The sequence below is a fragment of the Nematostella vectensis genome, chromosome 13 (assembly GCF_932526225.1).
Source record: "Nematostella vectensis chromosome 13, jaNemVect1.1, whole genome shotgun sequence".
In the NCBI taxonomy this organism is placed as follows: Eukaryota; Metazoa; Cnidaria; class Anthozoa; order Actiniaria; family Edwardsiidae; genus Nematostella; species Nematostella vectensis.
This window is the reverse complement of record NC_064046.1, coordinates 2,164,808-2,179,140: the sequence shown is the minus strand read 5'-3', so window position 1 is coordinate 2,179,140 and position 14,333 is coordinate 2,164,808. Positions and strand designations below refer to the sequence as shown.

Sequence of the window (14,333 nt, the reverse complement as noted above, 5' to 3'; positions counted from 1 at the left end):
TGCAAACAATATTTCCCACGTTATTTTAAAAAAAGTTGATATAAAAGACATTTTTGTTGGGTCTAGTTATATCGCTGGGTTCCCTGTGTTGTTAGTACTCCATCACGCCATCACGCCCGCGTTTATTCACATTTCCGGGAAATCTACAAGATAGAACATCGCTTTTACCTTGTTCTGGTCTCAAAGAAGCGTTTCGCTTTGAGTATTGTCCTGCTTGTAATGAATGCAGCAACTAGAGCGAATGGTTGGATATTTACAAGTGGGAAGGTGTTGCGTGGACAAGGTAAGATTGTAAAGGAAGGAGATAGATCCCAGACAAAGACAATCAATCAGATCCAATTGAATAATATAACCCAGTCGGCGCTTAAACCAAATAAAGGACAGTTTGATGCTTGGATAGAAGGAAAACAATCAAACAGGGTCAGCTAGAGACATGAAGATAGGGCCGACTCACTGAACTCTAACCGACTACATCTGATCTCCCTAATTTCTTAGTTTTCCTAGGATCCTCATAATGTATTATTCCTTTAGGGATAAGAGTGTGGGATGGGGGGAGGAGGGTAATGGTTGTCAAGTACCAGTCCCTCCCCCTACTTTCCAATGAAGGACTAAGCCCCTGTGTAAGTAGATTTCCTAGGGAGTTGGGCAGTGTTGTAACAGGCCTCGAAATATTTGGGGGGACACAATACAGAGACATTAAACACAAGGTTCCGCTATAAAAGAGAAAACTCCTCCCATCCCCTGGCTCAAGAACAATGAGTTATCAATCAGTCGTCAATGAGTCAACATGTCAGGACAATTGCTCTGAGCGTTAAATTCAAATTTTATATTTTAAACCAAATTAAATATTATTCCGAGACTTGTCAACCTTAAATGTCCTATTTATTGTAAAAAAAATGCTATACCAAGCTGTGCGTGCTCTAAAAGACAAGCATTTTCATCACAGCATGATAATAATTTATGCAGGAGCAAAAATTAAAATTTTGTACCAAAAACGTGAGTGGACAGCAAATTACTAACTTATCAATCTCTTGACACAACTGTCTTGTTACCTGTGTAAAAATATATTATTCCAACCAACTGAGGCTCAGGGATAAGCAATTTTACAGGAAGCTTATCATTTGTGACTGCTAGCGTGGCAGTGTTCTGATTATAATTGCAAATTTGAACCCGGGGGTGGGAGGAGCTTTCCCTTTTATAGCGGAACCTCGTGTTTAAGGAAATATTGGGGGGCCAGCCCACACCCAACTGGTCATTTTCTTATATATATATATATATATATATATATATATATATATATATATATATATATATATATATATATATATATATATATATATATATATATAGTTTTAATATTTGAGGGGAGGGGGATGTGTCATCACTACCCCCCCCTGTTATGTTGGGAAGGGCTAGGGCTGTTAAGTATCAGCCAATTTTCCCTACCCTGGTTGATCAACTATAAAAATATTTATTTAAGATAAAATTCTGAAAATTTTAGTTTATACAAAAGAGCTATTTACAATTACCCCTGGGAGCATGTTTCTACAATATGATTCACTTACTCTAAATATTTAATGTCTCTGTTCTTGTATTAGGAGGTATATCTCTTATAAAGTCAATATTATGGATCTACTTCAGAAAACGGACACTAAGATCTTCAACAAAATCAAAGGTAACAGCAACCACCCTCTAAGGGATATTGCTCCTGTTGATATATCAACTAACTACAATTTTCGTAATAAGAAGCTCACCAAGCCCCGTGTTAACACTGATAGATTTTTCAACGCCTTCGCTAATCGACTTGCACTCAGATATAATCTAGCCTTAGCAAGTGAGCCTTAAAGTTGTAACTGCAGGTTGTCTGTTTTTGTATTTCTGTATTATTATTATTATTATTATTATTATTATTATTATTATTATTATTATTATTATTATTATTATTATTATTATTATTATTATTGATTGTCATTTGCCAAAATCGCTTAGTATGCCTTAGAGTTCAGAAGAGACTTGATAATTGTTCTTTTGGTAATGATTTCAGGTAGTAGGTCGGATATATACTAGTCAGCTTTATTATTATCAGTCCAAGTGGCATGGCTTATAGAATTTATGGTCCCTTATTTTCGATCAGCTACCATATTATCCTATAGAAATCAAGGTACACTTCTTCTGTGAGTACATTGTGCCCAGACGATATTAATTATATTTCTTTTGTCCTTTCTTTACACTGTGGTAAACTTGCTATAGCCATTGTGGAATTATGCTAATCGTATGTTAATTAGGACATTTTTGCGACGAAAATGTCTGGCAGTTGAAAAACGCCTGGCAATCCTAGAAAGCGGAAAAGCTATCACAAGCCAATACCAGGGATAAAAAAATGTATAGCTCTAAAACAGATATGTATTGTTTCAAAGTTAAAAGGATCCTTGAATTATAAGTATATTTTAAACGATATTGCATGTTTGAGGGTTCTTTCAGTTTGTTCATTTTAATGTTAATCATTCGATGCAATTTTAGTTCAAGTTTATTACATTCTCTAGTCACGCTGTAACTACGCTGTAGTTTTTCACGGCATGTTGTATTTTATACGTTCACGTTTTGTTTACTGGATTTAGTAATTTGATACGTTTTCCCCTGTTTTTTGTTTGATCTCTAAAATGGCAAATTCTGAAATTAAGTACGCGAAAAAACCTTAGAAACCCTTAGAGCAAAATTGTAACTATCCTTATAGTATTGAAAAGACTTTAGACGATATTGTTTATATGAACAATTGATTTTCAGCTACTGACCCACGAAAAAGTTTCATTGTCATCCTGATTTGCGCCGACGATCCCGTTAAAAGCATTAGTAACATCTTAGTATACTCGTGTAATAAATTTGTTGTCCAACCTTTTAAAGCCCCTCGCTAAGATACTTTTATTCACTTGATGATTTACTGTTAAAAAATTCGCTCTGCGAGCAGGTTACTATTTGACTCATGGCTAAAATTAGATCTGTCTGTTCGTTGTTGATCAGTGTTAGTGTCAAATGATCATTGTGTCCGTCTAAAATATTTAAACCAATCGTAGTTTTTGATTTGTGGAAATCTTGACGCAAATACTGGTGACGTGGCAAAATGCTCATTTGTATACGGCCTTGCGTTACACCTGTGATATGCGGTCTAAAAAAAATCGATAACAAATTCTGACATAGTTTAGCACGCTTGGGAAATGTGCTTGTTAATCGTAAAGCTAAATACATGTATTTTTAAATTTAAACTCTTTGAGTGTATCGCTTTCCTAAGCTTGAAAACATCCTCTTCGAGTTTCTGGGTTAAAACAAATCTTCCACTTCGCTACACTATGACAATGCTAATATGCAAATTACAATTTCATCATTCAACGACAGCTTTCACAGAGCCATTGTTTCCTTCAATTTTCACCATCTAAGCCGTAGAACCCTTCTGGAAGTCTTCCCAGATCTTCAAACAGTACATGTTTATCCTAGGCCGGCATTTTTTTGCCTCAGGGTTGTAAAATCTAAACGTTTTGGCGCGTTTTTCACGCTTGTTTTGGTTTCGGGGATTCCCCGTTCAAGTTGCTATTAGGTTTCGTCCAGGGCTGCCCGGCGATGCGCCTTCTGATTGGTTTGAAAACAATAAAGCTATTTTTAACGCACAACGTCACTATATAATGTCACACTCGTGGCGCAACAACTGACAATTTTTCACCAGCGATCGTCCGTTCGAATGCCATTCATCGGCTAGCTATCGAAGGTGTACGATCACGCGTACGAAATACTGTCAAACTTGCCAAAGTTGACTTTATAGTCACTGAAAGTGCAGTGGAAGTATTAGACGGAGCTAGGAAATTTTATTTTTGCGTGAAAAATGGATCCCACCACAACAAATAATTTCAACGAGCAAGAAAATCAACAACTACCAGAGATGTATTTTGGCTATATCACAGATGATGTGTTCTTCCAGTCGGACGTAGACTCCAAGGAGAATCAAAGTGTACCTGAAGTATTTCAAGGGACTGAGACAGGAGAAAATCTGGATACGGTGCCAGCTTGGATGAGTGAAATTCTTACTTACGAACCACCACAAGATGTCGCAGAAAATAACAGCGAAATGTACAGTCCCGCTCCATCGTCGGTGGGCAGCTCGTTTAGTTACACTACAAATGACAACAACGAGCTGGCCGATCGAGAGAAATTCTTGTGCTCCCTTGCCGGACTCGGAGTTACTGAAGAGGAGCTTGCAGAATTGGGGGTGAAAGAGTTAAATAGACTTTTGAAGTCGAAAGGACTTAGTACAGAGGAACAATCAAGGATAAAATATCGCCGAAGAACCCTGAAAAACCGCGGCTATGCCCACAATTGTAGAATCAAGCGCATTAGCCAGAAGAAATCACTGGAAGAAACAAATTGGGAGCTCGTTCAAGACTTAGAAAATCTTCGAAAGGAGCTCGAGGCTTCTAAACGTGAGCGGGATATGTACAAAAGGAAGTACGAAAATCTCTACGCTATGGTGATGAAGCAGAAGAAATCTAGATAGACGTATCCAGAGAAATGGGACTTGTACACCCGATAAAAGAAAAAACCTTTGAACTTGAAAGCACGCTTGTTTGAAGTGTCAAATCCGAGCGTGTTTACGCGTATCGCCTCGAAACCAGCTGAGAACTTCAAAACTACTTACTTTGTACGGAAAAACTCTCTTCTGGTGAATGTACACAAAAGCAAGCACTCTATGCGCCGATGTGTAGCTTTAAATTCGTGTCAATACTACGCTCTGGATTTATAATTTGAAGGCAAAACACGAGGCGAACTATAAAACGTTCAGACAACGTTCAAGTCAGACAGAGACTTGCCCGGGCCTGTCAGCATGTAAACAACAGTCAATTGCATACGAGCGAACACTGACCGCTTCGAGCGCGGGCTCATCCCTAAGAAAAAAAAAAAAGAAAAAAAATTCCTATCGTTCATCAACAAAACAGAATACAAAAATATATGGAAAATAATTTACAAAAAAATATATGTACGTTTTAATGCTTTTTATGTTTGGTCTTGTTTGGTTTATATATATCTCTGAAATGTAAACACAATTTACATGAAAAACTATGTATGCCTTTTTTAATCATACATAAATGCAAACTAGCCAAAAATACATTGTTTTTGCAAAGCAATTTTAAGAAGGTACATATCAATAAAGTATTGTTTCCTTTTAAAACTTGTCCAGTTAATTTATTTTGCAGTTTTTTAATGTCTTAGCAGATGTGTTTTTAATACCATAATTGGTTATTATCATAAACCCTGTATTACAACAAACATTCATCAACAGTCATGCCAGCCTTGTCTCCAGCACATATATTGATAAGAAATTGTAACATTTTTACTTCTAATGTTGCTCTCTCATTTTTACTGATAATGCTGTCCTCCCATATGTAAGATTGAAAGAAGTGGAGAAAGTAAAACACATTAACAATTTGATGCTTTTGGAATTATATGACACAAGGCACCAATTTTCATTGGTTTATACAAGCAAGAAACTTAGACACTTTTAACCAAATATTTGTTTATTAGGTCTAAAACTAACACTATGGGATTTTTTTTTACAAATAGATGGTTGTATTTTCAAATGTAAACAATAACAAGAGAATTCTGGCTGATCAATATTCTTTAACATAATTGTCTCACATGGTTATGTTGGACATCTTTTCATTACACAATAATTCTAAAATCTAAAATTCTATATCACATGATATTGAAAGCACAGTATTTATTTGTGCATAGCTAATCATAATCATTGTTAGTCTCTATGTCTTATTCTTTTCCTATTATGGTTAATTCACATGCAACACTGATTTCTGTTTACTACCATTTTGCCTCAAATATATAACTAATAATGCCAAAGACAACAAATGAACATACTCTATAATACCAAAGACTTTAGGGATTAAAAAAAATAGATTTTCATTTTATGTCCAGGTTGTGACATTTGTCAGAACAAATTGTTACAGTGATCGCCCTTGAGAAATGTTTATATATTGAGTCAGAAAAAGTCCCCAATAATTCACTGTCATAAACTCTCCTAATATGGCATTGATAAGCTTTCATTTTTCCTTTAGGCATAAGTGGCTATTTGTCTCTTGGTAAATTCTCCTTTTTCTCCTTTGTAGAATTGAAAGAAAGTCCCACAAACTAAGCTCATAATTAGATTATGTTCCTATAATGCATGGTCCGATCAAAGGCTCACCATCCTCCTGTTGTTTTCATCAGAATTATTTCCCGTAAATAATTACAAAATAAAGGTCGAATGAAATCTCATAAAGTTGTCTTTGATTAAATCGTAAAAAATAAGATTTCGATTTTTTTCGATTTATTGACATCAAAGACAAAGATTTCATTCGACCTTTATTTTGTAATAGATCACTTACGGGAAATAATTCTGATGATAACAACGGGAGGATGGTAGGTACGCCTGTGGTTCGATTATTTTGATTTCTGGCCACACGAGTCGTCTTCTATTTGTATGTTTGACGTGCATTTGGATGGCAAGAGGTATATTCAGCTTTGCTGGGGCTTAATTCATTTTTGAATATTATTTTCTGAAATTTCGCGAAATATAACAATAAAGCAATACAATTATAAAAATACAAAGAATTTTGAGACATGTTGAACGTCCCTTCAAAGTTAGAAAAAACCTTTGTTTCTTCAACGTTATCATGTAGTGAGATGAATTATGCATATAATTTTCTTGGGTTTCTCAAAAACATAAGATTGTATAAAATAACCATCATTATTAATTCACAGGTTTCTAGCTCAACACAAAAGCTGAACGCAGTGTGATGCCAGTCGAGTGCTTACTGGGAAACCAGTATAGTGTCGCGAAAGGCTTTACACTGCTTAGGGGAGCCGTTGGAATGCAGATCGACCAAACGTAAAAAGCTACTATACAAAGCCTTTTAAAACCTTTGTAAAATGGGGAACAAAGTTTGTGCTTTTACTGAAGAACAACTTGAAGACTATCAGGTAGGTTTCAATTAAATTTAATTTTTTTTTCGCGATGTTTATTTTAAAGATCATTTATTATGTTCTTGTGTGTTTACAGGATTGTACGTTTTTCACGCGTGCAGATATTTTGAGGTAAGATTATTACTCACTCTGTTCTTGTTCAAATAATACTGAGTGTCGTTATCTGTGTTAAAATCGGAAAGCTACCAGTTATCAGTGGTTCTTAGCTCTATTTTTATAAAATCGCGCCATTATTCAAATTACTTCCATAGTTTTTTTTTTCGCTTTTTTGGGCAACTTGCTTCAACTTCTAGAAACTCGATGCTCTAAAAAAAAACTGTCCTAGATAAGAAAAAAAATGGTGCATTCCTTTTTCTTCTGAGCTTCTTTCTATTTTATTTGTTTCTTATATTTTAACCCTCTTTGGAATAAATACAAAAAGCCCAAATAAGAGCCGAATTCCAGTTTTTGGTGTATTAAACCTTTTGGGATAGATTTCGCTTTATTTTACAACGATGCTTCAATGTAATTTTTGCGAATAAAACGTCGTCAGGGCGATTATCCTGGATAGACCATGGCAAAAACCTTTTAGTTTGTCATCTATTGTTTTAATGCGAACGCGCTTCCTTGGCCACAATGACTCAGCTTTGAGTTATCTATGTGAAGTAGCGAGAATCTTCAGTTTTGACATGAACTCCAGTACCTAGGATACCCTCCTGCCGGAGCTTTCTGATCGAAACCGAAAGCTGTGTGCAAGAGGGTATACCATCATATTTTGATACGCTTATGCCTCTGCACGCTGGTTGAAAGTATCATTAAGCCCCTTGCAAACAATACCGGAAGACAGAAGCAAAAAATGCAATCTCAGACAAATCAAGAGTCTTACAATTTGCAATATCTCAAGAACGGATTATCTACCAAAAATACTAAAGCTTATTTTATTTTATATTCCACAAGGAACATGTATGCAAAAAATCAAGCGAATATAAGCTAACACGAACTTACAATTTGAACTTGTCATTTTTTGCTCCTGTCATGTCAGAATTACTGGCCAGAACAGCCAACATCCCGTCAATACAGGCACTGTTTACACACCATGCTTGAAGGTGCTGTGTGAGTTCGTACACAGTTCCTTTGACTTATGGTCATGCAGGAAACGATGCCAGCAATAAGGCCAATGCTGGCGCTGTCTGCACTGCTCTGACTCGCTAAAGCTTTCAAGGTGGCCATCGTATCGCGTCGCACTGTGAGATTGCCGCGTTGGCATTGTAAAAGCGTCTGGTATCATATCCAATGCGTTTTTCAGGATCCACAAACGGTACCGGGCTCTACACCCCGTCCTTATTCCGGATGATTACAAGGAGCTCGAGACACAGCCTTTACTTAAGATGAGACATCTTCTCAAACTCCCCGAGTTAAAGGTGATCATGTTCCCATAATACAAGCACTTATCCTAGGGAAATCTCGGAAGGGGGTGGGGACTCGGAGGGGAGGGGGGGAAGGGGTTAAGCTCGAGCCCCTCCTTAAGGGATGAGACATCTTCTCAAATTACCAGAGTTAAAGGTGAGGGGGAAGGTGAGGGTAAGGGTGTGACAGGGCGGATCTGACCTGTTTTTTTTTTTTTTTCGGGGAGGGGGGCTAATAAAGTAAAATTCGTCTTTGACGTTCTTAATTTTGACTCCTTTTCAGGAGAACCCATTCAAGTGCCGAATATGTCAAGTTTTTTCTGTGAACGGGAGCGGAGCATTAACGTTTGATGACTTCTTAAATATGATGTCTGTTCTCAGTGACTCAGTAAGTCATAATACGAGATTATTCTTTTGAACAGAAGTGATTTCGACACTGCACAATTCGCGAGCAACTTCGTGCAATCCCTCCCCCCATTGCCCATAAAGCCCTGTTTAAACAGCGCTTACATCAGCGTCAACCGCACCATAAAGACCTGTTCAAACAACGGTAACATCAGCATCTACCGCACCATAAAGCCCTGTTCAAACAGCGCTAACATCAGCGTCTACCGCACCATAAAACTCTGTTCAAACAACGCTTACATCAGCGTCTACCGCACCATAAAGCCCTGTTCAAACAACGCTTACATCAGCGTCTACCGCACCATAAAGCCCTGTTCAAACAACGCTTACATCAGCGTCAACCGCACCATAAAGCCCTGTTCGAACAGCGCCTGTTGCACCTGAGCCCATTTCTCAAACATCGCCATCATCGGCCAGTTATTGCTGGCGAAGTCTCGCTCTACTGGCCGTTAATAACAAAGGACATGCCGGCATGTCAGTCGATCGAGACTTAAGCTAAGTTCAAACGTCGTATTATCCATGAGCCGTATTCAATGCAAATGCATGGAAATGGAGATAAAACAATCGACATGATTCATTTACATGCATTCGCATTGAATACGGCTCATAGATAATACGAAAGCGATGATGCGCGTTTACATATCACTTTTTAAACATCTCGCGCATCAAAAATGGCTATTACCTGTTTGGGAAACTTGTTGTGAAACTTTGTGTACAAAGTAGATTACGAGTCAACGCTATGAAACAAATTTCTCATCTTTTTTCCGTTTCTCATCGTGACTTGAGCTGGGAACATAACTACAAAAACATTAATCAGCTTTTTTGTTTTCAACCTTTTTTCCTACATAATCTGTAGTTCATACATGCAACATGAAAAGATATATGGTAATTGTTTGTATTATTCTATTTCTATTATTCGCACGTTGTTTTTTGGCAGGCACCAAGAGAGCTTAAAGTGAAATACGCGTTCAAAATATTTGGTAGGTGAACAGATTTTGCTCATTCAATTGTTTTTGTAGTACAAAGTTATATCCTTTTTATGTTTATTTAATTGATATTATGGATGTTTTTCTATATAGATTTTGATGGCGACCAGAAACTTGGGCCGACAGACTTGGCCCAGACGGTACTTTCTGTCACCGGAGGAGATTTGAAAGAAGACGAAGTCCAATTTGTCGTAGAGAGTGTAAGTACAATAAACTTCGCGAGGGGAGGGGATTTGATGAGGATGAAGTCCAATTTGTCGTAGAGAGTGTAAGTACAATAAACTTCGCGAGGGGAGGGGAGGGAATTTGATGAGGATGAAGTCCAATTTGTCGTAGAGAGTGTAAGTACAATAAACTTCGCGAGGGGAGGGGAGGGGATTTGCTGAGGATGAAGTCCAATTTGTCGTAGAGAGTGTAAGTACAATAAACTTCGCGAGGGGAGAGGATTTGATGACGACGAAGTCCAATTTGTCGTAGAGAGTGTAAGTACAATAAACTTCGCGAGGGGATTTGATAAGGATGAAGTCCAATTTGTCGTAGAGAGTGTAAGTACAATAAACTTCGCGAGGGAATTTGATGAGGATGGAGTCCAATTTGTCGTAGAGTGTAAGTACAATAAACTTCGCGAGGGGATTTGCTGAGGATGAAGTCCAATTTGTCGTAGAGAGTGTAAGTACAATAAACTTTGCGAGGGGAGGGAATTTGTTGAGGATGAAGTCCAATTTGTCGTAGAGAGTGTAAGTACAATAAACTTCGCGAAGGGAGGGAATTTGATGAGGATGGAGTCCAATTTGTCGTAGAGAGTGTAATTACAATAAACTTTGCGAGGGGAGGGGATTTGATGAGGATGGAGTCCAATTTGTCGTAGAGAGTGTAAGTACAATAAACTTCGCGAGGGGAGGGGATTTGCTGAGGATGAAGTCCAATTTGTCGTAGAGAGTGTAAGTACAATAAACTTCGCGAGGGGAGGGGAGGGAATTTGATGAGGATGGAGTCCAATTTGTCGTAGAGAGTGTAAGTACAATAAACTTCGCGAGGGGAGGGGATTTGCTGAGGATGAAGTCCAATTTGTCGTAGAGAGTGTAAGTACAATAAACTTTGCGAGGGGAGGGAATTTGTTGAGGATGAAGTCCAATTTGTCGTAGAGAGTGTAATTACAATAAACTTCGCGAAGGGAGGGGAGGGAATTTGTTGAGGATGAAGTCCAATTTGTCGTAGAGAGTGTAAGTACAATAAACTTCGCGAAGGGAGGGAATTTGATGAGGATGGAGTCCAATTTGTCGTAGAGAGTGTAATTACAATAAACTTTGCGAGGGGAGGGGATTTGATGAGGATGGAGTCCAATTTGTCGTAGAGAGTGTAAGTACAATAAACTTCGCGAGGGGAGGGGATTTGCTGAGGATGAAGTCCAATTTGTCGTAGAGAGTGTAAGTACAATAAACTTCGCGAGGGGAGGGAAGGGAATTTGATGAGGATGGAGTCCAATTTGTCGTAGAGAGTGTAAGTACAATAAACTTCGCGAGGGGAGGGGATTTGCTGAGGATGAAGTCCAATTTGTCGTAGAGAGTGTAAGTACAATAAACTTTGCGAGGGGAGGGAATTTGTTGAGGATGAAGTCCAATTTGTCGTAGAGAGTGTAAGTACAATAAACTTCGCGAAGGGAGGGGAGGGAATTTGCTGAGGATGAAGTCCAATTTGTCGTAGAGAGTGTAGGTACAATAAACTTCGCGAAGGGAGGGGAGGGAATTTGATGAGGATGAAGTCCAATTTGTCGTAGAGAGTGTAAGTACAATAAACTTTGCGAGGGGAGGGGAGGGAATTTGATGAGGATGAAGTCCAATTTGTCGTAGAGAGTGTAAGTACAATAAACTTCGCGAGGGGAGAGGATTTGATGACGACGAAGTCCAATTTGTCGTAGAGAGTGTAAGTACAATAAACTTCGCGAGGGGATTTGATAAGGATGAAGTCCAATTTGTCGTAGAGAGTGTAAGTACAATAAACTTCGCGAGGGAATTTGATGAGGATGGGGTCCAATTTGTCGTAGAGTGTAAGTACAATAAACTTCGCGAGGGGATTTGATGAGGATGAAGTCCAATTTGTCGTAGAGTGTAAGTACAATAAACTTCGCGAAGGGAGGGGAGGGGATTTGATGAGGATGAAGTCCAATTTGTCGTAGAGTGTAAGTACAATAAACTTCGCGAAGGGAGGGGAGGGGATTTGATGAGGATGAAGTCCAATTTGTCGTAGAGAGTGTAAGTACAATAAACTTTGCGAGGGGAGGGAATTTGTTGAGGATGAAGTCCAATTTGTCGTAGAGAGTGTAAGTACAATAAACTTCGCGAGGGGAGGGGAGGGAATTTGATGAGGATGGAGTCCAATTTGTCGTAGAGAGTGTAAGTACAATAAACTTCGCGAGGGGAGGGGATTTGATGAGGATGAAGTCCAATTTGTCGTAGAGAGTGTAAGTACAATAAACTTCGCGAGGGGAGGGGATTTGATGAGGATGAAGTCTAATTTGTCGTAGAGAGTGTAAGTACAATAAACTTCGCGAAGGGAGGGGAGGGGATTTGATGAGGATGAAGTCCAATTTGTCGTAGAGAGTGTAAGTACAATAAACTTCGCGAGGGGAGGGGATTTGATGAGGATGAAGTCTAATTTTGTAGTTGAGAGTGTAAGTAAAATTAGCCCGTGTGGGGAGGGGATGGGATTTGATGAGGACGTATATGCCCGTGAGGGGGAGGAGAATGTAGCAGTGTAGGGGGGAGGGGCAGGAATTGAAAAAGGACAAGAACGAGTTGTTACGGTTGTCACTAAAAATTCCAAAATCATTTTCGAAAGTTTCTTTCTTTCGCATAAAGGCTTCAAGGACATATATTTTATTGACTTCGCCACAGGGTTACCGCAACAGCATTGCCATTTGCAGATGTCATCCATCTATCGTCCATGTTGTGAATTTTACTCACTTGCTTACGTGCTAAGTGTCTACGCGATGTTTATTTTCACACAGCGCATTAAAATGGGATTTTTTGGTTCAGCTTTTTTATCTTATTTCTCAGTTGCTGAGTGAAGCTGATATAGACGAGACTGGGTATTTGAACTTTCTTGAGTTCGAGAAGGTTCTCGAAAGGGCGCCTGAATTCCTTAGGTAAGCGAATTTTTGGAAAATAATCCTCGGTACGCGACTGATTATATAGCTATCAAAGGATTCCCGACAGTTTGAGACGTTAGCTGGGACAATTTTCTTTATCTCTTTCCACTCTTTTTACATCTTCGGCGAAGGCTTTATGAGACACAATGAAGATCCCGCATTCCTTCAGACATGTTACCAGGATTTCTAAAATCAGAGACTACACTCTCTTTTTATATTATAAGAACCTTTTTTATAAGAACATCCAGCCTGAGATTTCACCTAATTTTTAGAACATGCCGAGGGTAAGATATAGCAGAAAAAATTTCTTTCTTTTAGTACTGATGCGTTCTAAAATGCAGAATCAGTGTGCTTATAGTAACAACCTTATTATTGCTATTGATCCTTAGTGTAATTCTCTTCCTAATAATTCATTGGGTATTATATTCTCTATATACAATAAAGTTTAAGAACCCAAAAATAAAAACGGCCCAGCCTCAACTGAAAATTAGACGTTCTTATAAAAAAAAAGAGTGTATCAATATTTTGATGCTATCTTCTTGTTTCACAGTAATTTCCACATTCACATCTGAAAACTAAAGCCTTGAAGTCCCTGACCACGTTACCTAAAACACCTCACGACACTTGATTAACACGTGGAAGACATCACCTAGCGCCTAGCGCCACAAGCAGACAATCAGCATGGAATGAAAATACCAATCCCGTTCCCAGAGCCCACGTACCTTAGTGCCAGCGGCAATGTACAAGGTAGACTCCTAGCCGTCTCTAGTTTGGAGGAAAGTCACAAAATTTCGCGCGACAATGGCGTGAGTGCCGGCCAACAATGGAGTCCGAACTATCTCCGAGCGCTCACCCCGAACTAGAGCGAAACCCGACCCCACGAGCGCCTACTGCGTATATTGTTATTACGGACCTTGGATAACCAATTTTTACCTGAATCTGTTGGTTCTGGTTTTAGTGCCCATGTCCAATAAAAATAGCAACCGGGAAGAACAGAGTTGATGTGTTTTACTACAGGCTCAGAGAAGGCGTGACGCTCCTCCTTTAAATATTCACAATTAACTCCTGTAACTGTATTTTATCCTAGAATAAAGTTCACGAGTCAAGATAACATATATTTAGAGAGGGGGGAGATAGAGAGAGAGAGAGAAGGAGAAGGGGAGTAAGAGGGAGGGAGACAGACACAGAGGGAGAGGGAGAGAACCGGAAGAGACAGACAAAGAGCAAGAGAGAGAAGGATAGAGTTTGGCAATCAACTGACCTCAAATATTCCGCCGCGGGCGATAGATGACATCTTAAGCTATATCCCAGTAAAAAAATTGAGTCATACCTCGAACAACAACGGAACACAGAAACAAAAGTTAGTTAACAGTACATATGTCGGCCATTCGC

The 14,333-nt window shown here is 38.8% G+C and overlaps 2 protein-coding genes across 4 annotated transcripts; both read left to right on the top strand.

Annotated features, from left to right (window-relative positions):
• Window positions 1-96: 96 nt before the first annotated feature.
• Window positions 97-14,047, top strand: LOC5508186 (calcium and integrin-binding family member 2). 3 transcript variants are annotated; one of them, XM_032376927.2, is made up of 11 exons: window positions 100-283; window positions 532-620; window positions 1,599-1,675; window positions 6,796-7,014; window positions 7,094-7,128; window positions 8,303-8,417; window positions 8,686-8,790; window positions 9,745-9,787; window positions 9,887-9,993; window positions 12,850-12,938; window positions 13,492-13,931. In XM_032376927.2, exons 4-11 carry the CDS (start codon window positions 6,964-6,966, stop codon window positions 13,511-13,513), a joined length of 567 nt encoding a protein of 188 aa, XP_032232818.1. In that variant the 5' UTR covers window positions 100-283; window positions 532-620; window positions 1,599-1,675; window positions 6,796-6,963; the 3' UTR covers window positions 13,514-13,931. The 3 variants fall into 3 exon arrangements, with proteins under 3 accessions (XP_032232819.1, XP_032232818.1, XP_001628787.2); XM_001628737.3 differs by lacking the exon at window positions 532-620; XM_032376928.2 differs by lacking the exons at window positions 532-620; window positions 12,850-12,938 and having other exon boundaries at window positions 97-283; window positions 13,492-14,047.
• On the top strand, window positions 3,672-5,212 carry LOC5508166 (transcription factor MafB). The gene has a single exon (XM_032376926.2). It carries the CDS (start codon window positions 3,872-3,874, stop codon window positions 4,538-4,540), a length of 669 nt encoding a protein of 222 aa, XP_032232817.1. The 5' UTR covers window positions 3,672-3,871; the 3' UTR covers window positions 4,541-5,212.
• Window positions 14,048-14,333: the final 286 nt, after the last annotated feature.

What these genes read in the sequence shown, in the direction of transcription:
- LOC5508166 (XM_032376926.2), top strand. Translation starts at nt 3,872, where the DNA reads ATGGATCCCACCACAACAAATAATTTCAACGAGCAAGAAAATCAACAA.
- LOC5508186 (XM_001628737.3), top strand. Translation starts at nt 6,964, where the DNA reads ATGGGGAACAAAGTTTGTGCTTTTACTGAAGAACAACTTGAAGACTAT. An exon ending in AACAACTTGAAGACTATCAG is followed by an intron (nt 7,015 to 7,093) that starts GTAGGTTTCAAT and finishes GTGTGTTTACAG; the next exon opens with GATTGTACGTTTTTCACGCG. An exon ending in ACGCGTGCAGATATTTTGAG is followed by an intron (nt 7,129 to 8,302) that starts GTAAGATTATTA and finishes TGCGTTTTTCAG; the next exon opens with GATCCACAAACGGTACCGGG.